This window comes from Convolutriloba macropyga, chromosome 13, assembly GCF_964194025.1.
Source record: "Convolutriloba macropyga chromosome 13, txConMacr16.3, whole genome shotgun sequence".
NCBI classification, from domain to species: Eukaryota; Metazoa; Xenacoelomorpha; order Acoela; family Convolutidae; genus Convolutriloba; species Convolutriloba macropyga.
This window is the reverse complement of record NC_134480.1, coordinates 46360091-46381195: the sequence shown is the minus strand read 5'-3', so window position 1 is coordinate 46381195 and position 21105 is coordinate 46360091. Positions and strand designations below refer to the sequence as shown.

Genomic DNA, 21105 nt, shown 5'->3' with positions numbered 1-21105 from the left:
ATTCCAGAGACGATAAATGAAAATGTGAAGAAAATTCTCTATGACTATGATATCAACGAGATTGCTCTATACAAAAATCACGAGGGCTACTGGACAGACCTTGGAAATTTTCGATAGTTTTTGGCGGATTCCAACCAGCCCCGAAAGTCCAGACATTACAATTCAGCCAAATTCTCATCTACCAATTTCAACGCAAACTTCGTCAGCTCCCAAAACAGCGGAATTTTCCATAATTATCAGCAGCAGTTTTGAGACGCCACCAGTTGGTCTTTGCTTTGCTCCAAAGAAACAAAAACTTCTAAACTTCAATTAAATACATTGTTTCTTTGTTTCTGAGATCTTCTAATAGGGAAAATACTTTGTTAATATCTTTTGTTCCGTGTTGTATAGTCTAATATTTGTTTCTTTTTTTCGTCTCAACGCATATTGTTCCACTTGAAATTGAATTTTTTGCTTCCACTGCACTTTTAATTTATACACAGTAAACAGTTATTACATTCTATTGAACATGCGATATCGTGATAAAAATCAAAGTATTCTGAGACGGCGACATACTACTTTCTTTTTAAACACGAACTCAAACTGGTGACCACACCTTGTCTTTGATAATAAAACAATAAATGTTCAAACAAGTGCAATACGGTAAAAAAGCTTAAACTGGTCTGACCAATCAGAGAAGTTGAGGTGACCACAATGAACTGCTTATGGTAATAAAAGTAACCACACCTGGTCATTGACAATAAAACAACACGTGTTCAGGCATCTGCAAAGCGGTAATAAAGCTTAGACTCGGCTGACCAATCGGAGAGGCGGAGACCAAATCTTTCGAAAGAAAAAAAATCAAAAACCTTTGTTGTCAAATGCACCATACTAAAATTAATCTTCAGTCAGCTTTCAACCAATCAGAGGTTGGCAAAATAAATCCAGATTAGATAAAAAATAGACGAACACTGTAGACATACAGCCATGGTTACTGTTAGTGTTATGAAACTAATAGGAAAACAAAAACCGAGCAGGAAAACTCTTATTAAATTAAAAGCAAAGTAGAGTGTCCTCCACAAAAAAGGAGGATATATTTTTTTTAAGTTTATAAGGGAAATAGTCTGCTCATTCTATCATTTTGCCTGAGTTACGCAGTAATTTTCAGTCGGACATCAGTTTTTCCCATTGAAATTTTGTCATTTTTAAAATTTTCTCCAAATTTTAAACTATATTACGTGATCACATTTGCATTATCCCTCAAACACCTTATGTTAAACAATTTACCGGTCTGCAGTTGTTGTCATTCACAATGCAAAACAGGTTGTTCAAAATGCAATTGCTTTTGTGGAAGTATTTTGCATAAAACTTTCCAGAAATAACAATTTTTACTCTTAAAAAACAATTTTCTCGATTTTTAACTCTCCCGTCATTTAAACGTGATATATGAATTGCTTTACCGCACACTTTCAAACACTTGAGTATTTTTGTGGAACATCTCATATAGTTTTGAGCATTTGTTTCGTCCAATTCACACGTATATTTCTTCCTTATTCTCTGCAAAGTTGCATTTTTTCACATCTGCCGCTGCAAATTTCATACCAGACACAATAATTCTCAATCTGGAGCCCTGGCACTTAAGTTTTATCGGTTTCTAATCTTCCCACACTCCCTAATCTGGGAAAACATATGTTCAATGAAACTATCAAATGAAAACCAGATGTTGGATCAAAACAACCAAATATTTACAGGGTCTTCAATAATTCCAGAAAACTGTGAAATTTTAATTAGTTTTATCCCCCGCCCAAAATAGCCCTAAATATTATACGTTTTTGCCCACCAAAAAAGTTTGGCAAAAATTTCACAAGTTTTTCTCACCGCACAAAATTGCCAAATTTTTGTCCCTCACAAATTTGCAAGTTTTTTCCCCGGTACAAATCGAGAAAATTTTTACAAGTTTTTGTCCCTCTGGCAAGATTGAGAGACAACATTTTTCGAACTCCAAAATGTTCCGCACGATTTGTCACAGGGGGACGTCCCCCCCCCCCGCCCCCGTGACAATACGTGCATTTAAGTATACTACTGGTACTAATAATATACACCCGCTAATGTCAACGGGGTGGGACAAACGAAAATATCCATTTTTTCAAATGATTTTTAAAATATTAGACAGCAGTTCCTATTCAACAATCTAGCACAAGGCGTGATTTCCGCTTGAAATAACCTGTTCCGTGTTAAACTTAATATATTAATAAAAACAAAATATGCGCCTGCATAAATCATTTACACTTTTTGTATATTTAGCGCCAGTTATCCCTATATAATAATAGTGTTTCTTTCTCTCTCTCGAATTGATTGAACCCGATAATTCAGAATGAATGAAAATGACCGCTTTTGTGATGTGAGTGATAACTCTGATCGTCAGTCAAAGATGGACAAAGCACGAAAAGCTGAGCAGCAGAGGTATGTAATTCGGTTTACGCCGTACATTTGTTTATACGGAATTCTTAGAGCCTATTGAACTTATAGGGATAGATCCCTCCAGCTTGCTGGGAATCCTCAACAACCACAATCTGTAGTCCCAAGTTAGAGTGTAGGTTGGTTATAATTTACAATAAAATTATGCTATTGTTTTAGACAACGTCACGCAAAGCTTCAACTATGTTTGAGTGACTTGTTTGATCACCTGATTCCTGCAAACTCAAATTGTAGTTGGACAGCCACACCTGAATTAAGCAAAACTCCGCAGCACGCAAAAATGGGTTTCGTTTTGCGATATGTTAACCAGTTGGCAGATCATGTCCTTAAAACTGCTTGTGCAAATGGAATTACAATACAATCAGATATAGACAAATATGGTGGGAATACAGAGACCAAGATACGCGTCAACAACGTAGAAAGTATGTATAGATATTAATGTTTTGCTCGCAAAATTGCGGAATACATCTAGAAATGTTCGCAACTTCGTGCTGAACTTTTTCAAACTTTCGACTTGCAGGTTAAAAGATTAGGTGAACGAATGTAAAAGTTGCGGTTGTATGTTTTTAAAATAATTGCCGCTCTTGTTGACAAACAACCGCTCAATTTGCAATTGATATTGTCATCTTAACGCATTTTTGTCTCGATGGATCTGAGGAGATTTTCTTTAGACCACTGTAGTAGTTTGCTGAAGATTTCGTGGCCTGCCTTGCATTTAATTTTTCTGAACATTTTTGCTCTATCAGCAAATAAGGAAAGCTCTGATTAGGTTACTTCGGGCATGGAGTTACTGCTGATCATGCAGTTACTGCTGATGACTGGTTTCTGCATTGAGATCTCATTTATTTATAACCCCGGATGTCTGTGCCTATGCACTTTACATATCTGCTATCCATTGTTTGATAATTTTGCAGCAATCTGTGCTGTATATCAAAAGCTTTAATGAAATCAAGAAAGGTTGTTATTAACAGCTGCGATAGCGAGATATTTTTGGCCTTCTCTTGTTTTTTTACAACTGAAAGAGGAGTATCGATTTTTTTGAAAATTTTTAACCTGAAATGCTATGTGCTCAGGTAATGCTTGGACCTAAAAGCGAACGTGAATAAAAATGCCGCGTGTACTGATTTTTTTCTAGGCGAAAGAATTTCTTTGCTCATGCGCTGCAATTAATGAAAGGCTTTGATTTGAATATTTTTTTTCTACAGATCCGTCAGAATAGTTTTTTATCCAGTTTTCGTCGTTTCCCTAATTTCTTTTGCGTGTTGTTAGCTTTAAAAGGTTGAATTTTTAATTTTCTGCAGATTTAATCTTTTGTTTTTTTTTCCACTTCGTTTTATGTTGATTTCATTTGCCTTCATTCGGAGAATTTTCCGAGAATTTCATTCAGAGAATTCTCTAGAACTATTAGTAGTAGTAGTAGTAGTAGTAGTAAAAGACTTCAATTTACCAAACTGATGGAATTTTAACATTAACAAATTAAGATATGTACATAAGGCTGAGTAGAAAAAAGCTGTACAAAAAAAGGGATACTAAGATACATATATAGGACATCGACACTTTATTGACCACGTACAGGTTCGATTGAATTCAAATTTGCAGTCTCGCATATCACTAAAGAATTTTCGCAAGCGATTTTTGTAGTCCAATGGGTGGTAGAGTAAATCGAAATCACCCACATCATTAAAATCATTTACAACAGTTTGAATGCGGTTAAAGTACGACTTAGCGGTCAGCTTCTTGGCGCATGCATTGACAACGAGATGAACTGTTTGGCCGCTGCGGAGACATTTGTTAGATCGTGCACGACTGAAATACTGACTGAAGGGAATACAACTTTTGCCTTGAAGAATGCTGATGAAGAACTTCAAATCACGATCAATAAGTTGATAGGCAATAGGGAGGCTCTCTGAGAGAGACAAAATATATTTATATTCACTATAACCAAAACACCAGCATAGCCCCTTCCAATAGAACTTCTCCAAGAGTCGCAAATGGGTAGCGTCAACATGCCAGGCTGGAGAAGCGTAGAGAAGCGACGACATCACGCATGCGGAGAACAGGTTGAATTTTACTTTAAAGTAATGCAATAGGGCACAGAGTGTCGCAGATAATTAAAATTCTGTCGCGCTTTCAGGAGTTTACCACGTATGTGAGCGTCCCATTTGAGTGTTTTTGATACTTGTAATCCAAGATCGCATATTGAATCAACTTTCTGGAGCTGGTAATCGTCAATAAAAAGACTGCCGGTTGTCTTCTCTGAGAGATGTAAAAAGACGCATTTGTTTAAATTGAACATCATGCTATTGTCTCTGCACCACTGTGAGAGACGCTTAAGATCTTGTTGCAAATTAAAAAAGATATTTTCAGAGGAGCATACCAACTTCGTATCGTCGGCGTAACAAAAACACGTTGAAAAAGAAGCAAAGCCAGCATGTCATCTATACAGATTAAAAGAGGAGAGGGCCAAGAACACTCCCTTGGGGAACACCACTTGAGATAGGCTCGCAGCCAGACAGACATCCGTCGATCTGAACTCTTTGAGTTCTGTTAGTGAGATAAGTTTTCATCAACTTTCAAAAATTTTCATCTAGTCCAAAGTATGCTAATTTGCAAAGTAATATGTTATGATTCACAGTATCGAAAGCTTTTGAGAAGTCAAGGTAAACTATTAATTGCTCGGAATTACTATCAAAATTCTCATAGATATCGTGGAGGCATACTAAAAGTTGTGTGATAGTTGAATGCCCACTACGAAACCCGTGCTGCCGAGCGCTCAGCTTTGAGCGAAGAACGCAATATAGGTAATCAAAAATGATTTTTTCCAATACAAGAGAAAGTCGTGGCAGGATAGAGATCGGTCTATAGTTTTCTACATCGCTTTTGGAGCCTTTTTTAAAAGTCGGAGTAACGTATGCACACTTCCAGAAGTTCGGCCACTCATTGGTATTAATAATATTTGAGAAGAGAGAGCATACATATCCGGCCAGAGTACTGGGACAGCTGCTCCAAACAAACGATGGTATACCATCGCCAGCCACATTTGAGCTAGCAGGTACAATCTCGAGGAGTTTAGTTATTTAGTTCACTGAAAATGTAACTTCTGACAGAACTGCCACAGGATTTGCCATTTGCGGTAACGTGCCAGCTGAACAAGATGACTCGATGAAAACTGATTGAAAATATTTGTTCAACAGATTCGCTTTCTCTGTATTAGTAGATGCATGGGAATCTCGCCAAAACATTTCCTTGGGTAAGGTGCTCCGTCCACTCAATCTTCTGAGAATCTTGAAGGCCTCATTTGTAGTAAAATGTTTGCAAGAGTCAAGGAAGCAGGCTTTATCCAGCTCAATGAAGTCAGCCACCTCCTTTTCAAGCAGAGCTGAAATCGATGCTCTACGACGCCTGGCCGACTCTAGCTTGTTCAGGCAGTGCACTGTTATAGAGCTGTAGAAAAAAGGCAGCGTTTTTCTTCGTTTACGTTTTTTCTGACAACTTGCAGAGAGGGCAATTGTTATATTATTTAGCCAAAAAGCCGGATAATCGATTGAAGGCACACAGTCAGCAAAACTAGAGCAAACGAGGAGTTCAAAAGCTTTACAATCAAAACCGCTTAGAGCAAAGTCCGATTGGGACTCAAAACGGTAGAAGTTATCTATTTCGTAATTTAGAATAAGAGGAAAGTGATCCGACAATTTGGCTTCTAATACTTCACATTCCCATGCTTCTGGCTGTGACACAAAAGCCAGGTCGAGAATATTACCACGTTTGTGTGTAGGAATGCGAACGATTTGATCAAGTAGGTAATCTAGTGTAAGGCAGTCGATTAATTGTTGATCAAGAGAGTTTGAAGCGATGGGCGAGTCCCAGCTGATATTGGGAAAATCGAAGTCACCTAGAATTAAAATCTCCAACTTATCCGTAGAGCAGTGTTCCAAGTACTTGGGAATAATGCGCGTAACTAATGATTGAAATAATGAAGGAGAAACAAAGAATTTAGAGCTTTTTGGAGGTAGGTACGTAAGTAATACTGCGAGGTAGGTTGATGGCAATCTAATCAGACAGGTCAAGTAGAAGTCTCCCTCCTCAGTGTCCAGAATATCAGCGTTGTTTCGGAAATTGTTGTGCAAAGCTATCAGCAGACCACCGTGTTGTTTTACGCCTCTATCAGCTCTTGCAATAACAGAGTACGGCAAGCCGCAGAAGATACTGGAGTCAGTGACAGAGAAATCAAGCCACGTTTCAACAAGTGCTATAATACTTGGCATTTTCTGACCGAAGAGTGTTGATAAAGATAAACGTTTCTCAATTGAGAGCATGCTCTGCACGTTAAAAAGTAATACACTAATAATTGTTCTTTCGATGGTTTTAGGAATATTTAGTCATTTCTTTTCCTGCACTCGTCCACTCCTGATCACAAAGGTTTTCCCAGGGTATTTGTTCTGAAGTGTTCTTCTCTCTTGACGTACTTGAAATTTTGCCTCTCTTTCTGACTTTGTTAAATCAGGATCAACATAAATCTGAGAAAAATCGTTGGAGGATCTCAGGTTCTTAGACTTCCTCAAAAACTCTTTTCTTTTTATGTCCGACTGAAACTTAACAAGTAGGAGCTGTCGACCGGTGGATTCGTTAATACTACCTATACGCTTCGGCTCGAAATCAGTTTTGTTCAGGGTGACGTCGATTTCTTCGGCAATTTGTTTGACAAGATCAAGATCGTTGCTGCCGTTCGATGGTACGGAGCCTTTGATAATAACATTCATTCTCTTGCTGTCTTGTTGAAGCTGTTCATGTCGAATTTCTCGAGCTATGCAGGACCTGGCTTTATTCTCCTTTGTAAGGTTATCGACGAGAATGTTGGCATAACTTTTGGGCTCGGTTATTTTTACGGCATTGCAAAATCCGCAACAGAAGGATTGACTTACGTCAAAATTCTTGGGTAACAGCACTTTTGTAACAACAGGGCAATCTTTACTGGAGCAAGGTATTTCTCTCTCCATTACTTCCTTTGATAACTGAGATCGAGTAGGCATTGTTATTAATAAGTAAGCCTCAGGCACCTAACCACTGTAAAAACCACTTATTAAACCAGACCTTACTCACCGAACCACTGCCCGGTGTGACTCAGAACGAAAAAAAGGGGAATAAGAATATCGCTGTGAAGATATAACCGTTAGATAGACTGATACTGATGCAACTCAAGTTGGTTGTGCGGCTGAATAAGAATATTGTTGATACAGCGAAATACGTTAGCCAAGTCCATCATTAGCCAGATCACTAAAATCCCTTTTCAAACAAGGGCTACCCAGAAATATAAAAATCTGGCTCGTCGAATCAAGCAACCACCGAAACACTAACTTATTAAATAGCAAAGCTATTTAATAAGTTTATCACAACAATTAAAAAGATGACGAACTATGAATAGTACAAACTTGTGACTAAGTATTTATATGAGTAATGTCTAAACTTTGATTGGATGTAAAGTTAAGCCATTTCTATTTAAACTTAGTTAAATCTTATTGGTGGAAAAATGCATGAATTATTATTGAATGAATAGCTTACCATTAGAAGGATTGGATTAGAAGAAGTGAAGTTGTAGAAAGATATTGTTTAATTTGAAAGAAGAAAGTTTAGATGGAATGTAGAAGAGAATTGATTGTTAGAATTCGTTGTTTTGGGAAACTGCAGGAACCACATCCGAAGACCTGAAATATATTCTTAATAATATCAGATACTTAACAATAATTTAGTTTATTATTGCGAATATAAGTTGGTGACAGGAAAAAGCAGTTAGAAATAAGAGAATAGCATTTTTCAAACGCAAAATGTTTATTTTACATTCTGATTTTTTGATAGACTAAATATGTTCGATATTTCGAATTTCAACACTTTTAATATTCTTGATAAAAATATCAAGGTTAATGTTCACAACGATATTGGTCCAATTTTATCTTTTTCAATAAATAATTTAGAAACAGCGATTTTTATATTTTACCAAATCAACAGTCGACCTGGCATTCGTATATTTTATACAACTGAAATTGAGAGTGACTTTACAGAAATTAAATCCATTCTTACCTCTAATTCAATTTGCATAATTAATTTACACCCCCGAATTCAAGTGAACTTTGCTTTTTGAAAAAAAATTACTTATATCCAACTGACAATATGGCAGACGTTACAGCAATGGCTACGGCCATCACAAATGCTATTCGAACAGGCATCACGGGAACAAGTTCAGGACAAACTGTAGTTCTCAATCCATTTTCTGGTGGCGAAACAGAAGATTTTCGAACTTTCAAAGAACAAATCAGAAGCTCAGTCTCACTTGCGCAAGTACCAAACAACGCTAAATTGGATTACCTTAAACTTCATTTGACAGGCGGCGCACTAGCTTTCTTTTTGGAAACACCAACGGCAGACAGGGACACTTTTGATAAAGCAATCCAAGCTCTCGAAAATCGATATTTAAGTGCAAACAGGATAGAATTATTCAAGTTGAAATTTCAAGAACGAAAATTCAACTTATCAAGAGAGACCCCTGAGGATTATTTAACAGATCTGACGAGATTAGCAAATTTAGCTTTTCCAAATCCAACAGGCGGCGATAGATCACAGGAGAGGTCCAGAAGGATACGTGATGCATTCATAAGTGGCATGCCCTCCCAACTTCGACTTAAATTATTGATGGAGCCAGATACAAAGACAGTTCAAGAACTATGCAAATTTGTCTCCAAGAGGTTAGCGTTAAAAAGCATTCTACCAGATGAAGAAGCAACCAGTACAGCATTTAACGCACTTTCGGTTAATGACTCAGCAAATCCTATGACGGAAGCGCTCAATTCAATTGCTGATACAAATCGCGAATTAGTTAAAACGCAGAAAGAACTTGGAAATAATATGCAAAAGATTATCGAGGGGCATTATACAAAGGAGGCCATATCGGGGCTTCATGCGCTCAAGGGGACAACCAAACAACGATTATCAAGGGCAAAACTCATTTGCTAACCGGCCGTACCAAAACAGAGGTAATTGGATTAATCGTTGGCAATCTTCACAACGCTATCAAACTTCAAATTCCTACCGAGGGAGAGGAAATCTATTCTGTCACTGCTGTGGACAACCGGGACATAAAAAAAGTGACTGTTGGTTTAAAACGTTACCGGAACCATGGGACAAACATCCCATTCAACAGATACAACCCATCAAAAAACTGAATCAACCACATTATCTAACGGCTATTGTCCCAGCATGTAAAACAGGCAAAATTTCTTTACAAGGAGAGAAACTTTTCTATGTACCGCTTATTTTTGATACTTTCCACATTAACGCTTTATTAGACACAGGCGCATTTTCAAGTGCACTGCCAATTAAACTCTTTAATTTGATATTGAAAAAGGAGCCGAGCAAGATCCTCAAATCGTCAGAAACTTTCCCCGAATCAGTAAAAATGGCAGATGGAAGAGTTATTTGTGTTGAAAAATGTGTTCAAATTCAAATAACTATTGGAAATTGTCAGTTTACAGAAGAATTTTTGATTGCAAAATATGACTTCAATGTTACTTGGCCTTCCATTCTTTCGCAAATACAATATTGTGATACATCCTTATAAGGGTCTACTTTATTTACCAGACCTAACTATCTCATTAGCTTCGCCAATAAAGAATAAAAAACTCTCGAAATCGCAGATTTTACACACAGTCTCGAAAACAACGATACATCCAAGTCAACAGGAAATTATTGAATGCGAGTTGATTAGCCCGGACAGAGCTTACGAATATACTTCGGGACTGATAGAACCGTCAATTCAATTCGAAAGAAAGTTATCGACATTATTATCCCTGATTATTCATGTTTCCAACAAAAGGTCCATTAGGAAAACATACAAAAATTCAATTATCTCGAGTTACAATAAAAAAATGAAAAATCCGCCTGCATACGATTGTAGCCTAGGGTTTTGTGCAATTAATGAACCTGTTCTCATTATCGCAACTTTTATGTGCTAGCAGCGTAAATTATAAAACTTTATAAAAACGTACTTTTATTGAGAAAATTGGTTATTTTCTCGCTGTTGAATTTCAACTCCAGCCCGACATGTTTGATCTGCAGTCCACATATTCTCTACGCGGTAGAAATTGACTAAATGCAGTTCATTTACTGCTGCACAATCTCTTCCAACACCACGGTGTAACCTCAATTGGAGGTTTTCTAAACAGCATAAAATTGAATTTTCCACCATAATATTCCTATATGCACTTACATATTCCCCTATATCAAATTTTACCTGTTTCTTTTTTTCGTTTTTCTTCATATTTGGCTTTCTGACCAGGAAGGAAGAAACTGCGTTTACGATTTTTGCTTGGGCCCGCAGGGCGGCCGCGTTTACTTGTACTAGTGGTAATAACTACATTTTGGCCAGACGAAGCATAAGATTGTAAATGTTCAGTTATTCCACTGTTCTTTCCATGTTGTTTATCTCGAAAGCTACTCCATTCAGCAGCTCCCTTTATGCCATGAATATTAACTAGACTCTTGAAGGCATTGTTCTGCAAACCATTTCCATAATTACTCAGCGTTTCTTGTGCGCGACTAGTATCATTTACGTTATTTGCTTCCCAACCCGAGACAAGTGAAGGACCGGTTGTGGAGGTTAAAACTGCATGCGCGCATAAAGCAGGCTGGCAAAGGAAATGAGGTTTGTTTGGAATGTAATAGTACATGGAATGTTTGTATTTATCTGGTCCACTCTTTACAAATTGAATGAAATTCTTGACACTTCTAAGTTGCCTTTCTAACAATACACTTTCTTTACCACGGTTAGAAATTATGAATAACTTTTCACCAACAGGGGTATATGAAATTGAATCCCTACCACCAGTTTCAACGTGACCATCTGTATAATACGGATTAAATTGAAACAATGCATCAAAATTAGTAAAAGTTAACGATTCAGGAATAGAAAAAGTACATAAATTCAACATAGAAAAACTTACAGAAAACGAATGTTCATTTAAATCAAAATCGGGACATGAGTCTGATAAATTCGTGATTCACGGCAATTGTTTATCACAGTTGAAGGTAGGGTGTAATAATTATCAACAATTTCACGGAATTGATTAGCATTGCTAATGTTCTCCACATCGTTTAGAAAGGAATTATCAATTTTAAATAACTCGTGATTTGTTATTGCAACGGGTAATTTCATCCAGTCGTTATTTATTAAATTATTGACACCTTGCTTATTAAACTCGGTCATAACATCAGACCCATTTGAAGCACCTTGAACATCAATAATTGGCACAGGTTTCCAGCCGATTGATTGTAAAGTTGATTCATTATAAAAATTGTCCTTAAATAATTTGATTTCTTCGTACAAGGACAGCGAAAAATTTCGTGTATTTGCCATAGTTTATCTTAAAGAAAATTATTCATTATTACAAAAAAAAATATTGCTGTTTACCACTAAACCTCTAGAAAATTTGAGTTCCACTGAAAGATTAAATTTCATAGGTACTTAGCAAAAGTACAACAAAAGGGCAGCAATGAAACATGGCCAGCAGCAGACACACAGAACACAGGCCAGAGAAAGCAACCACAAATACTGCCAGACAGAAGACTCCACTTCCTCTGACACGCAGGGATACTCCACGCTATTCGCGGTGAAGACAACCACCCCAGACTCCAAGAATATAGTTGCATCTTTGCAACACAAAACTTTTGTTTCTTTATCAACGTTAATCTCATTACAGGCCGAAGCAAACATAAAGAAGAACACAAAGAAACGAAACATATTTCAACTGAAAACATACTTACCATTAGTGATGAATTCAAAATAATTCCATACTTTACGTTACAACACAGAAGACACTGAAAACAGACGTATTATTCATCAATTAACAAAATGTTTGGATTTTTGTGCAAACTACATGTTACAAGGTGAGGTCTTGTCTAGACCAACACTATTCTTAGAATACTACAATAACAAACACTAAAATTCGCTGATTAAACATCTACGACGAAACAGCAAATTTACACGCTACGCTTAAACAAGAGGGCTTTTGGCAATTGGAATGCGAAAAACTAATCCTAGAGCTATTTTGAAAACAAAATTAATACTGCAGGATATTTATTCAAAAAGTCTGATCACCTACAGATGTTATTAACAGAGCCCAGAGATATTTTCTTGAAAGTCTCATAGTTTGAGGACATTGTTTCTAATTAAAATGGCTTGATGAAAACTGTCATAAACTATTCTTAGCCTGGCCACCTAAGGATCAAATTTAAATCCTACCAAAACACTGTCATTTTCTCTCAAAATGGTTTCCATAGTTTACCTGAGTCTAATAGTTACAGCAAATATTTTATCAAGTCATTGCGAATATCAGAACAACGGCATAGAATTTGTTTATCAACAAAAACTTTTGTTGGCTGAAAAATTTATTAACGTTCAAATTTTGGTTCACTTGCCAAAACTAAATGAAACAATTGACGAGCAAATTAAATATCTTACAACAACATTATCAAATGCTTGGAGCAAATACGAATTCGGTTGCGACTTGTCAAATATGTCAACGAACGAAACATCGCTCAACTTTGAATTAATTTCAAAACACGTTGAAAAACAATTACTAGCAGCCAAAGTCGACATAAAGGAACTTCAGGAAGAACTTTTCGAAACGATGGGATCAACTAAAACAATGAGGAATTACTCAGCTAATAGAAACAAGAGAGGAGCTGGCTTAATAGCATTTGGAGCATTAACTGCATTATCAGCAGGGGCAGGCATTGCATGTTCATTAGGGTCAATATTTGGAGGTTGCGGAGGATCAAGTCACAGTCAAGATGATATTGACTATGCCTTGCAGGAATTAGAAGAAAATAAATACCGCTGGACTGAGGTCAACTCAAAACCGAACGAAAAATTTTTCATAATTGCTTCACAAATGAAAGATATACAGAAAACGCAATCACTTCTTATTGAAACACAGAAAAACCATACCATAACTTTAAACAGTGCCATCGATCTACTAAACAACAACACGAGACGCTTAATGGCGTGCAATTAGTATTTCTACGCACGAGACGAGATGCTACAAGTTCAAACAAATTTGGCAGCTTCACTTCTTGCAATTAACAATGAAATTAAAGCTTACAGAGTTGCTGTTTACGCCTACAAACTAAATTTACTGAATTCTGTCATGTCAATGGTTAACAAAGTGATACCGATGTCTTTACTACCGCGATCGATTCTATTTGAAATTCTTCAAAAAGTAGCTTTAACCCAAGTTCACCAAACAGACAGATTGACGCTTGCTATTCCAACGAATCAGATTCTCACGTATTACGAGACAAAAATTTTAACAAATGTTGCTCTAGTCAATTCAGGAATGATTTTCACCTTAGCAGTACCTTTTGCATCTGGTTCGACAGCTCTCAACTTATATAGAGCAACTCCAGTGCCAATGCCCAACGGAGGAGAAGATGGTTACGCGTCTCAGTACGAATTGGAATCAAATTACATTGCAATAGCTGAATCTACAAACCGCGTAGCATTACTCTCACAGCCACAAATTGACAATTGTGTGGGCTCAAGTAGTTTTTCTGTATGCATAAATGGATTCTCATTGGAAACCGCAGAAAACACGTGTCTAGGTTCACTATTAATTGGCAATCAGTTCTCAGCGTTACAAAACTGTAATATCTTAACGGTCAAACTCCCTATTAAAGAAAAAGCAAAGAATCTTGGCAATGGTAAATGGCTGATAACATCTTCCAGCAAAAACTTTGATATTTCTCTCAGCGATTTGAAAAATACCGATCAACTTAAACGAACAAAGCTTCCTGGATGTCAAGTATGTGTGTTAGAATTGAAATGTGGAACAAAAATCGAGACTAGTTCAATGGAACTGAGAGCAGATATGTTTTCTTGCAAAAACGATAGTGCGATAAAAATCGACATTAAGCTAGCAGATCCTCTGCAGCATCTCTTCAGTAAGCTACCAGATTTATCAGAACTTCCACATATTTCATCAATGTCTGAAGCTCGCAAACAAATTATTGAAGAAGTTCAATTAGAAATGTTAATGGTGCCCGAATTTCACAGAAAATCGCTTGTCAAATTAGACGAAATCTCTAAACCTATTATTCAAAACATGAAGAACTTGAGGCCAAGTATTCAGAACAAATTTCGAGAAGCTGGAACTTGGAAAATGTCCTTAACGATTGGGTTCTGTTCTTTCTGTATTTCATTACTATTGCACTTTGGACTCACGTATGCTTTACAATGTTATCGTCAACGCTATGCTAGAGTTATTTCATCGGTGGTTGGTGAAAAGAGAATTGAATCAAAACCGATTTTGGTTGTCTCTGCAGCAGACCATCAGTATTTACAATTACATCCTATGAGTAAACTTGCAAACAACAATATTGTTTTGAGTGAACAACAGTTGAAACAACTCTTTAATCTGACAAATCAAGAGAGTGCTCCAGTAGACTTAGAAAATATGCAACTTGTTTGTAAACAAATCGCGCGAAGCCTTAATACGCAAATCTGATTAATAACCGTTAACTTATTAAAAATTATAGATACCCATTGCATGCGAAAATTTTGTACACAAACCATAACACCAAAAGCCGTCCTGTTAACGTGGTTTCAAATTCTTTAATGAAGGAATTTATAAATTAATAAGCAGTGTAACATCAAAATTAAAGAAGCGCAGAGTAATGTCTAAACTTTGATTGGATGTAAAGTTAAGCCATTTCTAATTAAACTTAGTTAAATCTTATTGGTGGAAAAATGCATGAATTATTATTGAATGAATAGCTTACCATTAGAAGGATTGGATTAGAAGAAGTGAAGTTGTAGAAAGATATTGTTTAATTTGAAAGAAGAAAGTTTAGATGGAATGTAGAAGAGAATTGATTATTAGAATTCGTTGTTTTGGGAAACTGCAGGAACCACATCCGAAGACCTGAAATATTTTCTTAATAATATCAGATACTTAACAATAATTTAGTTTATTATTGCGAATATAAGTATATGTGACGATTTAAGAAAACGAATTTGCTGTCGACTGTTGGTCTTGTGATTTTGCGGAATGCTTGCTTTAGGAATTAGTGTTTAATCGAATTGCTATTTTGAACTTAGAGAGAGAAAGACTTAATTCTCAAAAAGAGACATCAACATTAAAGTTATTAAAACCCTCAAGTTATTATCTTTGTACAGAAATAGTTATTAGCACGCACTTTTGAAAGTTCTACAGGTATAACATTGACAACATATATAAAGCGAGCTAGAATTATCAGGAGAAAATGGATAAGAATGACGGATAAGAATGACAGATACAGATGGAGATTTTAAAAAGTCTATGACTCCATGTTGCTGAGGGAAATTGCTGGAATAATGACACGCTCAAAGTAAGTATTATAGTTAGTTTAAGTGAGATGATTAAGTTGAAAACGGTTGTATGAGGAAGAACGAATATTATCCAATTTTGGGGTTACTCTAATATACTTCCAAACATCGGCCTCATGCTTTCCCTTGAGAAAAATGTGGGGTCCATTAATTGCTGCTGAAAACATGGGTAATAAATTATTCCTCCGCAGTAACTTGACATACGAAAGCCTGTGTCCAAATATCCATCTAAAGCATTGAGCTTGAAATCTGTCGAGCTTCATCAGCAAGGAAGTATCAGCGTGCCATGCTTCACTTCCATAAAACAAGATCGATAAAACATATCAACGAAACAAAATAGACTTGACATTGCTGTCTGTGTTGAACGGAATAGAACTTTTAAGACGGTAAAATGCTCGTCTAGAAGACACAAGCTTGGCATCAGCATGTTTATTCCATTTCAATTTGTTGTCAATTATTTTACCAAGGTCCTTATACGAATCAAAAGTTTCAATGACATAATCACATAGAAATAAAGTTAGCTTCACAGAACAGCTGAGACCTTGTTTGCAGGATATTGAGTATCATACCATTTCCAAGATTCAATTGCTGTAGTCGAGTTAGATCATTATTAAAATTCAAGGACTCATAACATTTTTAGATCATACCCAAAAGGATAAGGAATACAGTCTCAAAATATACTAGGTAAACCGTTTATGAAATATCAGAACCCTGAGGAACTCAACTGAGAATTAGTAAGGACTCTGACAAAACGCCAGATATATATATATATATATTTTTTGGTAACCATCAATTAGGTAAGAAAATAGAGCTAAAAACGGGTCATCAAAACCAAACTTTCCCAGTTTGTGAATCAGAATAGTATAATGAACTTTGTCAAATGATTTCTGGTAATCCAGATAGACGGTATAAAGACAAGTACTCTTAAACTTTCTGCGAATAGTGTCTATTTAATCAATCAGTTGGGTGATCGGGCTTTTTCTGGATTGGCTTCCTGGATCGACTTCCTGGTCATTCCCCTATTTTAGCCAATGCTCCTGAATAGTTTTCTCTAGAAAGCAAGAAACTCTTCAAAGGTACTTACAGAAATTAAGTCCTTCATTGAGCTCTACATCTGTTTCTATCCATATTCTATGACCAGGAAGTCGATTTAGCAGCTATTGTGACAATTTATTGGTGATTCTCATTTTGATACGGTTTTGGTACGTAACTTTTTGGTAAAAATTTTATTGACGAAAAGAATTAATTGCGGTATGAATTGGTTTCCAGCAGTTGCGGAATTTTTGAACTAAAGTGCTTTTAAGGCGCTGCTTCTGAAGAAAAGATTTCCGATTTTTTTCGATTTTAAAAATAATTCTTAGAGGCTTTCAGAACGCGTATATACCTAATTGCCAGTAATTTTTTGTTGAGCTTTTTTTGTATATCTTTGGTACCAAGTTGCTCAGTTTTTTAGAAAAGATTATGGTATTGTAGACTAACTATTGCAAAGTCTATTATGCTAGTAAGAACAAGGAGAGTAAACCCCACCTTCAAAAAAAATTTCACTGCGAGGATTTTTTTTAATTGATATAAATTTTTTAATGTTAAAAACTAATTTCTACGAAGATAAGGTGGGAGCATGCTAAAACTGGAAATAGAGCATCAGAATGGCAAAAAATTATTTTTTTAATTAAAAAATTTAAAAAATTTCTCAAATAATCTAACGAAAAATGCGATAATTATTGGGACAGCAAACGGGTTTTAAAATTGTATTATCGGTTATTAACTATCTCGTGCAGTAGAAGAAGGAATTTTTCAACCCGTAAGAACAATAAAATGATTTACCTTAAAGTTGATTTCTGTGTGTAAATTACTAATTCGGCGCTTAATATTTTTTGAGGCCAAATTTTTATTGCTCTCGAATGAGAAGCAAATATTGTAATCGTGTTTGTCTTTTTATGTATTTTTTTGCTTGTTCGTTTTGCGTTTTTCTGTTAGGATAATGTTTGACTTCTGAAGTGACTTTTTCACGCACTTCTTGATTTTGAGTGATTTAAATTGCTCTCACTCCGAAATAAAGTTTGTTGTTCAAACAAAAGCAATTGTTAGAGACTCGTAGATGTGAGGGAATCGGACTCAGGAGGTCGGGGATCGAATCCTACCGTTGCCTGATGTTTTCGCACGCATAAAAAAATCTAGGCTACAGCTCCTGCATTAAATTGCGCCGCCTGTCATTCGAGAGCAATTTTCCGACGTTAGTGGGTTTATGTTTTTATTGTTTGGCCATTTTTAGTTCTACAGAGGTTGCTCTATAATACCACTTCTGTCTCTCAAGGTGTTCACGGGCCAAGTATTATAAGGCACTTAAAGAAGTGAAGAAGATAATGTTGTTATTACATTGATAAATTGAATTCTCTGTTTTTTAGAAGTTGTGAGCATACCCGTGCCTTTGCACCGTAGAGTCAAAGTTGACATTCCCGTTGATGATGTATCAACTCAAGCGAATAATGCCACGGCTGCAAGAGAGAACAATTCATATGCTATTCAACAAATGTATGTTCAATTTATAACTTTCTAGCTATAAGTTTTTTTGTTTCTTGCTGGCATTCTGAATTTAATTTCATTATCAGGATGTTCATTATTATTAGGGCACCGTGGTTAAATTAAACCGGTTTTGACCATAATATCTTAAAACTGTTTGGAATATCAACGAATGAGGATGTTTTAGCCCGAGAGTTTTGATTAACGCTTTTGTAAAATACGATAAGATTTCCTAAAAATTTGAAATGGTGACTATTGCACTGAGTAACTTTCTGAGTTTTTTTTTTCAGGAAGGAACACTATACACATGAATACGAAGTGCCGCTTTCCTTTTCCAAATTGTACATAACACCAAACAAGACTCATACTCGGGTCAGAATTCAGCCTCTGAAACGGAAGAAAGTGTTGCCTCGCAAGTTCCCCTCTGTTGCGAGTGAAGATGAAAATGTGAGACCGAAAGCGAACAAGTGTCTTTTTCCTGCTAAGAAGGCACATCAACTAAATGGGCCATTTGACAGTGTTTTGGTAAGTTTGCTAGTTACAGTTACGTGTATTATTTCGAGTTTGTACGATATGACAGATTTCATTAGAGAAAATAGGTGTGTGGGTGTTTGTTAAAAAAACTGAATTAGTTTTTAATATAATTCAACGAAGTTTTAATTTAATTCTTCAATGTATTTCTGCTGAAAAATATTCTAATAACCGTTTTTATAAAAAAGAATTTATGGAGTTGTTGGTTTAATTATTTGTGGTTATAATGTAATACATGTATCTACTGTAGTCATTTACCCCGACTTTTAAGGTTAAAAGAAGGCAGGAGTTGGCTGTATATTAACAAAAGACTACCCTATTGGCCTTCAAATATAGTAAGGTTTTTTTCATTTTTTAACTAAATTTTTAGTCTTAATTAAAATTACAATGTTTGATGATGACACGTATTTGTTTCAGAGTATTCCGCAGTCTTCAAATGCGGCTGCCCCTGATGCGAAAGTGCCAAATAGTAATACTTGTGTTGATACTAATGATGATGATGATGATGATTTGGCTGGAATTGAACCAATGAGTGACTTGGAGGACTCTGTCAACATGTTGACAATGGAATCACTCGACTTCTCCTCACAGAGTGATGTGAACAGATTCTTGGACTCGGATCAATTTTCATTCCTTGACTGAACTTGTACTTTGTTCGATTCCTTCGATTAATTGCTTCCGGCCAATAACTATCCTATAATCGCCCCTATTCACTCTGATATGGTTCGAACGTTTTTGCATAATAATAGCACGACCGCTCTAATTCAACAAGACTCAGCATGTTTAATTTCCATTGAGTTGAAGCTGTCAGGTAACTTTTTAAAATATTTTTGGTTAAATTTGTGATGATCGAAGGAGTTGACCTGAAATTTCTTCAATTTTATTTATCAGTGTCGTTATTTTAAACTGGTAAAATTTGTTTCATTATTTGAGGTGATTTTTGTTCTTTCGTTGAGTTTTTGCCCCCATTGTTTTTGTTATTACGGTTCTTTTGTTGGAAATAATTGTTGTCAATTTAAATCAAGCAATTGTGTTGTTGATATTCTCAGTCACAATGGCAGTAAAATTCGATTACTTAAATTTAAGTTTTATTGTTAGTTCAGATGTTATAAATTGAAGTTTTAATTGAAATGTTGACGTAATTGGAGATGTTGCCGAATGATATATTTCTTCACGATTTTTTCTTCCTGGACTTGAGCGTAGAACTCCATGTTCAATCGAGCTGATAAGTCTATGATTAACAGCTGACCTCTGTTACTCAAATGGCTAATATTTAGGCGCTCTTTTCTTAGAAGGAGAATTCACTCGAAGAGGAGAATTGGTTGAGTGTCTTCTACCACTCTTAGACCACTATTGCTGAAGCGTCTCTCAGCCATGATATCGTTGGAAGCGTGTCGGCCAAACTGCTAAGCAAATTGAAGAGCAAAAAATCAAATGAGAGCCAAAACTTGACTTTCTTACATTGAAGTTTAGTTAATATTTATAAGTTGTCTAGTATTATGTATTCCGTTTTGGTAAAAACTCGAGGATGAAGTCAAAACTCTATGTCAACAGCGAGTCTATGTCAACAGCGTACCTACTCGGACTCAGTCAAGGGTGGCTTCAGTCGGCTGATGTTTACTATGGAACAGTATATTGAGTGGTATTTGGGTTGAATCTGACTGTTCACATAACTGGTCCATTACGTTATCCATTTGCGACTATCATTTTGAATGGATTTCTCACTGCTATCACTATCAGTTCAAACCCAAGTGCCGGTATTCTACAGCACATAAAAATCTTAGTAATCCGAGATTAAAAAGATTAATTTTCCATTCTCCCGAAAGAAGATGCAACTTGTGTTGACAGAGACTAAGCTACTAGTTGACTAAAATAAGAAATATGTGGTAAGTTTCAATTATTCTCTGAGATCGACTGAAAACTTTATATGGGTTTGCTTGTACCATTAAAGGAAGCCAATGAATGTTTTTAATAGCCGCACAGCGATAGCTGGGGCTATTATTGGCCTTCTCTTGGTTTTTTTTTTATTTCGTCGTCATGATTTTTGTTACGACCATATGACGTCACAGCCACTTTTTGTTCATTCGTTCATGCAATTTCAACTGAATTGCATGTGTGACGTCATTTTTCGCTCTTAGTGGAGCGAGTTTTTTGTTCATGTGCGTGATTAAATTTTTGGTCACACT

The 21105-nt window shown here is 36.1% G+C and overlaps 1 protein-coding gene across 1 annotated transcript; it reads left to right on the top strand.

The window, feature by feature from the left end:
* Positions 1-2307: 2307 nt before the first annotated feature.
* LOC142351444 (uncharacterized) lies at positions 2308-20096 on the top strand. The gene is made up of 5 exons (XM_075403455.1): positions 2308-2442; positions 2617-2879; positions 18274-18400; positions 18679-18913; positions 19337-20096. The coding sequence occupies exons 1-5, from the start codon at positions 2354-2356 to the stop codon at positions 19559-19561; spliced, it is 939 nt and encodes a 312-aa protein (XP_075259570.1). The 5' UTR covers positions 2308-2353; the 3' UTR covers positions 19562-20096.
* The last annotated feature ends 1009 nt before the right edge of the window (positions 20097-21105 follow it).